Raw genomic sequence first — 7,090 nt, 5'->3', positions numbered from 1 at the left:
ATATTGAAGGCCCTGGATAAATAATAGTTGTTTCATGAATGAAATGAGTATGTAAGGAAATGAGTGTTTCTGCCTATTTCTCTTAGACTAGCTTTTTCTATGAGGTGGGAGCCATAGTTGTTGGTAGCTATGAGCTCATAGCCAGAGAAGGTTGCTTCTCCTTAATTCTAATTTTTAGAATTCCAGGAAAGGATATTTATTGGTCCAGCTGAGATCACATGCTCTCTGGGAGTGGGAGTCTCCCTGACTGGCAACCCCTAATAAAACTTAGTTGCATAAATGGTGGAGTAAACAGTTTCCAAATAGATAAAGGAGTCCTTCTCAGCCACAGATGGGAGGGCTAAACAGAAACAACTCCAGATGTCCCCCAAACAGCCCACATATGTCCACAGGCTGGCCACTTCTGTGTCTTCCTTTCCTCACCTGTGAAAGGAGAGAATGTGCTGAGCTGACCTCTGAGATTATCTAGCCCCAAGATTCCACTCCCTTTTGTTCTGGTTCTGGTTCTCCAGCAAAATTCTGTTCTAGTACTGGAGGCAGTAAGTGGAAAAAGACATGACTGTGGGGAGCCTCAGTGAAGGAAGGCTTAATGGAGGTGAGCTTTAAGCTATGGCATCAAGGTGGAGGAGGATTTGTATACCGAGAGTGGAAGGAGGGGAGATTTTGAGAGTTGGAGCCTGGCTTGGGGAAGTATATTAGGTTTTGGTGTTGAGCCATTTGTTTGTTAGGAGTCTCTCTCTCTCCCCCCTCCCCCACCCCCGTCTCTCTCTTTTCTTTTCTTTCTTTTCTTTTTTCTTTTTTTTTTGCTGTAAATGTGTTTGTAAGGGATAATAACTTGTCCATATTTTTCCCCTAACCAAGAACGGCAAGCCAATCATTCAAGGATCTGAGGGAATGAGACACTGGAAAAGCAAGTTTTGATAAGGGCAAGTTAATCAAAATAGGTCCTAAATACAAATGTCTCTAGGGTATCTGAATTAGGCTGTTTCCCTTGAGGTCTATACTTCGTATGTGTGCTGGGGGTTTTGGAGGGCAGTAGTTTGTGCTCCAGTAGCACAAACTGAGAGCGCTTCAGGGAGGCAGGGAAGAAAGAAGCATCTCCATTTCATGATGCTAAAAGGACATGAAGCTCTTACACATACACAACTGGCCCTATACCCTTCCCTAGATCATTAAAATAGAATAATTTTGGCACTCGTCTATTCTCCTTCTGAGTCTTCAGGCTTCTTCTCTGTGGCTTTCTTCAAGGATGTTGCTCAAGCTCTTTTTAATCTTCAGCCTATTCACAAGATTAGGGAACAAAGAGTGAGGTTTGCCTTTACTTGCTGAGAATGGGCCTTGTCCCGAAAATGGGAGCAGTCTGTCCAGGAGGGCCACCCACCAGGAGCCATGGTCAGAGGCCCTGGGCACCTGGGACAGGAATCTGGAAAGGGAGGCAGAGGCTCCCAAAGAGGATGTGGGAGAATGGGAGCAAATGATACACTTCTGATCCATGCACAATGGCAATCCTTTAAAGTCGCGTTGCCTGCAACTACACTTTGCTACTTAGGGACCTACTCTTACATATACCAACTTGTGGTCCTGTTTCCAGATCCTCTAATCTGCTTATCAAGGAAGAGAATAAAGGCCCATACCCTGATACTGGGGAAACTGTGTTTCATGTTGCCCCTAATGGGGGGCAGAGAGAACACAGGAGATTTGCCGTGGACTCCAAAGACTATGCTAGGTATCTACTGATGCTAGAAAAACAAGCACAGCTTTCACATTAAAGAATTTGGAGTCTGTGCTGGGGATGCAGGTAGCGGGTGGCCAAGCAGCCCTTTGTAAAATGTTATCAAAGAGGCAACACAGCACAGTGAGTAAAAATACCGATCTGAAGCTGGTGTGCTAGGATTTCATTCTCTGACTTCCACCACTTACTAGCTGTGTGTCTTTGAGAAAGTTACTTTACCTCTCTGTGCTTCAGTGTTTTCACCTATAAAGTGGGTTTTACAAAAATATCTACCTCTTGGGATTGTTGGAAGGATTAATGACTTAACATAAGTACTTGAAACAGTACCCTGGTACAAAGTGAGTGGTACACAAAATATTTGCCAATATTTCTATTCCTCAATCTGTTATCTGTGGATTTGAAATGTTTCTCAAAGCTAAAGTTATAAAATGTGAATGGAGGTTCAGGAACCACTGAGGTTGTGGTGATGGTGCTTTGAAGTCAGAAAAAGTGCTTGTGAGATAGAAGAGTAAAGAATAAGAGATAAGTTGTTGTGGGGGCCCAAGGCTGGACTTGCAGGCTAAGATTAGCCTGTGGGGTGGGGACAGGGTAGCTGGGAGGTCTGGAGCATTTCTGGGGCTTGAGGAGCTGCTTGAGGCCTCAGGTTGAGGGTGAGGGGATGCCATGATGAGATGAGAGAGATGGCAAAGGGAGACCATGGGTGGGGGTACCCAAGTCTGGGTGTGGGTGGCTGCACAAGAAGTAGTTTTGACTAGACCCCTGTTTGGAACTGTAAGTGGGTAAAATTTGGAAAGAGATGAAATCTATTCTTGGCATTTCGTCTCCAAGAGCTCTTCTCCTCTCTTGCTTCATGTCCAGTACCTTCCCACTGCCTTAAAATGCTGGCCCCCAAAGCCAAGCCTTCCTCCTCCCACTGCTCTACAGCCTGAAACTGTTCACTTCACCCACCAGCCCCCTAACGGAATTCCCATCATTTGAGTGCAGGCTCGGATGTCGACCAGACTCGGAAGGAAAGCTAACAGAGTGGAACTAATCTCTCACTAACAAAATTACTGATAGCCATGGATTGTTCCCCAAAGCCCCTGGCTTTTAAAAATGAAATACTTGTTAACTCAAATGTTTAATCTAGGAATTCTTAACTCAGGAGCCGGTGGGGTAGGCATGAGAAGGTTGCAGGCCTCTGATAATCATCATTGTGAATGATTATTAAAAGGGGTCTGTGACCCCTGAAATGTTAAGGGCCATTTGCTTGGCTGAGGCAGTATAACAAAGTAAAATGTAAGCATTCGGGTTAGTTGGAAATAAATATTTTTCAGTGGGGTAAGCTAGTGGTTTGCATGTGTTTGTGTGCATGCCTGCAAATGAACACATGTGTGTGTCTCCAAATTTATTTCTTTTTCAATTTTGGAACCATAGATTTTTCTTCAATGCTTTGATTCATTGCATTTCTCCCACCAGCATAGCCCCTGTGGTAGATTCAGTTGGGGTTCAGATCTGAGTGTTGGGCAGAATGGGGTGGATGAGGTGGCTGTAACCTGGTTGTAGGGTCTGGAATCTGCTTACTCATGGGTTTTTGACGTACTGCATGTTCTTCCCCCCTAGGACAGGAAGTTCTTACGTCCATAACACATTATCATCACCAAGGAAGTGAGCACATATTTTCCACAGCTCCCATCCTCCTTTCCCCTACCCCATTTCCTATTGCTGTCTGCCTTCCCCACCCACTTCCCTGAATGCTTCACTTTGCCATAATGAGATGCTCAGCTGCCATGCAGCCACCGACAACCAGAGATGGATGGGGTCTCCTGTACTGCCCTGAGAGGGATGTTAGAAAGACACTGTATTCATGGTAGCAGGCTAGAGAAGGCAAGGAGAAATGAAGAGCCCGATCATACACAGATACCATTATTCAAATAAAATGATTATTCTTTCATGCAGCCCCTGCTAACTGGAGTAATTGAAGCAATGCTATATTTATGGAAAACACTATAAAGGTCACACATTGTTTAGACTCAATTGGAAAACTGCACCTTCTGAGATCAAATTTAATGCAGCATCATTAGGACTTGATTAGCTCAATGCAGAATAAGGTGAAAATACTCAATTCAGAGAAGAACATGTGGTAATGAATGATATATTTTTATTCAAATACTTTGTTAATTCCCTAGGCAGGTGTGATTTCCATAAAATAAAAGGTCCTGAGTAAAAAGGAAAAAAGTCAGTTTAAGAATTCTATGGCTGTACTGGAATAAAATGTTAGCAAAAAGACTTACTAATGCTACCCTGATAGTGATGTGTTTAGAAATCTTAGAAGTTAGAAATAATTTACAAATAAATGATATTTTCTCCATATCCAGGAGAGGCAAAAAAAAAATTGCTAAATGAAATTAAAATTGAAACACAGATGTCACATCTAAGTATAATTGGAAAATTCTTAGCTTTTCTAGAGATTTCTAAGATGGCTTCTTTCTAAAGAAAGAAATCAGAATTTTTTAGAAAATTTAAAAGTATAAGGCTAGGTGCTATTGCTCATACCTGCAATCCCAGCACTTTGAGAGGCTTAAGGCAGGCGGATCACTTGAAGTCAGGAGTTAGAGACCAGCCTGACCTACATGGTGAAACCCTGTCTACTAAAAATATTAAATTAGCCAGGCATGGTGGCACACGCATGTAGTCCCAGCTACAGGATGAGCCACGAGAATCACTTGAACCCAGGAGATGGAGATTACAGTGAGCCGAGATCATGCCACTGCACTCCAGCCTGGGTTCTCAGTGATATGTCAAAGGTGAGAATTTATAACATTCAGCAGAGCTTCATTAAACACACTGAATAAATAATCTCATTTGCTGTGGGAATAAGGCCAAAGGGTAAAATAGATAAGAATTTAGTAACCTGGAAGTAATCCTTCTGACCCATACTTTTCATTATATACATCTATAAAAGGAGTCTGAGTGGCTAGATGTTCATCCTAGAAAGAGGCCTAGTTTCACTTTATTTATTTATTTATTTATTTATTTATTTGAGGCAGGGTCTCATTCTGTCACCCAGGCTGGAGTGCAGTGGTGTGATCTCAGCTCACTGCAGCCTCCACCCGTAGGGCTCAAGGGATCCTCCCACTTCAGCTGCCCGAGTAGCTAGGATTACAGGCAGCTGCCACCACACCCAGATAAATTTGCATTTTTTTGTAGAGATGGGGTCTTCCTGTGTTGGCCCAGGTTGGTATCAAACTCTTGAGTGCAAGCGATCTGCCCACCTCGGCCTCCTGAGGTGCTGGGATTTCAGGCATGAGCCACCAGTCCCAGCCTGGTTTCACTATCTTTTGAGAGCATAATAATCTCTGAGGTGTATAGGGGCATATATTAACCTGATTAAAAAGAGAAGGAACTGGCCAGACGTGGTGGCTCATGCCTGTAATCTCAGCACTTTGGGAGCTGAGGCGGGCAGATCACCTGAGGTCAGGAGTTCGAGACCAGCCTGGCCAACACGGCAAAACCCCGTCTGTACTGGAAACACAAAAATAGTCAGGTGTAGTGGCGTGTGCCTGTAATCCCAGCTACTTGGGAGGCTGAGGCTGGAGAATCACTTGAACCTAGGAGGCAGAGGCTGCAGTGAATGGAGATCCCACCACTGCACTCCAGCCTGGGTGACAGAGTGAGACTCCATCTCGAAAGAGAGAGAGAGAGAGAAAAGGAAGGAAGGAAGGAGAGAAGGAAGGAAGGAAGGAAGGAAGGAAGGAAGAAAGAAGAAGGAAGGAAGGAAGGAGGAAGGAAGGAAGGAAGGAAGGAAGGAAGGAAGGAAGGAGGAAGGAAGGAAGGAAGGAAGGAAGGGAGGGAGGGAGGGAGGGAGGGAGGGAGGGAGGAGGAAGGAAAGAAAGAAGGAAGGAAGGAAGGAAAGAAAGAAAACCAGCAAGAAAGTAAGCAAGCAAGCAAGCAAGCAAGAAATGCCCAGCACAGGAATGTTAAAAACAGGGAGTCTGGCTACTTAGGGGCATGTTCACTTATTAGCTGGACAGCAAGTTACCAAAGCTCTTGAAGCTTCAGTTAACTTATCTGTAGATTGGGGATACTATTAGTTATTAGTACTCCACTGGATTGTTGTGAGATTAAGTAGATTGGTTCACCAGTACAGTACTATCAGAGTAGTGCCCGTCACATAGGAAGCATTAAGAAAGAATCTGTTGTCACTTGGGACAGCAAATTCAATTGGTCATATTTGGAGAAAGAAAACTATCCTGCCCTTTATGGATAAATTCTCCTTTTTGAGGGGGTTTATTTTCATTTCCAAATCCTAGAAACTCACCTAGCCTGACTTTTTATTACTAAAGGAGTTCCGCCAACTCTCTCACTGTAATCTAAGGCCAAATTAATTCCTCCCTGTACTGTGTTCTTTCTTATTCTTTTTAAATCTTACCAGGAACACATTTATCTGTCTGTGCAGGCCCAACTTAATTTCAGTCTTGAGGACTATGCTATTTTTCCTTCTACTCCCAATCCCAACACACACAGGAAAAGCATGCTACAGTGGGCTTAGCAGAATTTAGGGGAAAGCTTAACATTTGATTGAAGAGCTCTGCTGTTTTTTTTTTCTCTTACTAGACTTCTCCATATCACATTCTAATCTAGGCTTAGGGCATTTCAAAATATATCTGATTAAAATTAATATTGTACAACTAATAAAGTAGGAAAATTCCAATTAAATTAGGTATCATTAACATGAAGTAACTTGCTTCAGTATTACCCTAAGGCACTAACTGGGTGAAATGAAATAGCATAACGACTGCATCTCCAAATATCTCTACCCATCACAGTCCCAAGATATTCAATTATTAATTTTCTTCTCCAGGGATTCAAATATAAATGTACAGAAGTATAACATTATTATCTCAGTAAACCTCTCCATGGGGATCATGTTCTTTGGGGATACTACCAATGAGAAAAAAAAAGTAAAGTATTGAATTATATACTGAAAAAATCCTGAATGAAATTCATAAAAAAGAAGGCAACATTTCCACCATGAAGCAGACTTGTATTAGATTGGCATAGTAACTTTCAGATGGGAAGGGAGAGTAGTTTACCTATCTTCGGAATTTGAAACTTTGATATTAGACAGTGTGGTACAGAGGATAGACCCAGACTAAGAGTTGGGAAACCTGAATTTAAGCACTGTTTTGTTATCAACTAGCCGAGTGACTCAGATTAGACATTTAACTCCTTTGGACCTCAAGTCTCATATTTTTAAAACGAGGACATTGGATTTGATAATCACCAAGGTTCCTTTCCAGATCTAAAATTTCATGTATAGTAAACATTCATTTTAAGGGGTATGGTTAACCAGTGCCTACTACAATATTTGAAAGC

General features: G+C 42.6%; 1 protein-coding gene across 1 annotated transcript in view; it reads left to right on the top strand.

The window, feature by feature from the left end:
• Positions 1-519: 519 nt before the first annotated feature.
• Positions 520-7,090, top strand: part of DCUN1D4 (defective in cullin neddylation 1 domain containing 4) — an 82,970-nt gene continuing 76,399 nt past the window's right edge. Inside the window, exon 1 of the mRNA XM_033214706.1 lies at positions 520-595. Coding sequence (XP_033070597.1) covers positions 556-595 — 40 coding nt within the window. The 5' untranslated portion in view covers positions 520-555. The remainder of the gene's footprint in view (positions 596-7,090) is intronic.

The sequence above is a fragment of the Trachypithecus francoisi genome, unplaced genomic scaffold, assembly GCF_009764315.1.
Source record: "Trachypithecus francoisi isolate TF-2019V2 unplaced genomic scaffold, Tfra_2.0 Lachesis_group1, whole genome shotgun sequence".
Classification (NCBI taxonomy): domain Eukaryota; kingdom Metazoa; phylum Chordata; class Mammalia; order Primates; family Cercopithecidae; genus Trachypithecus; species Trachypithecus francoisi.
This window is presented reverse-complemented; position numbering and strand designations above follow the sequence as displayed.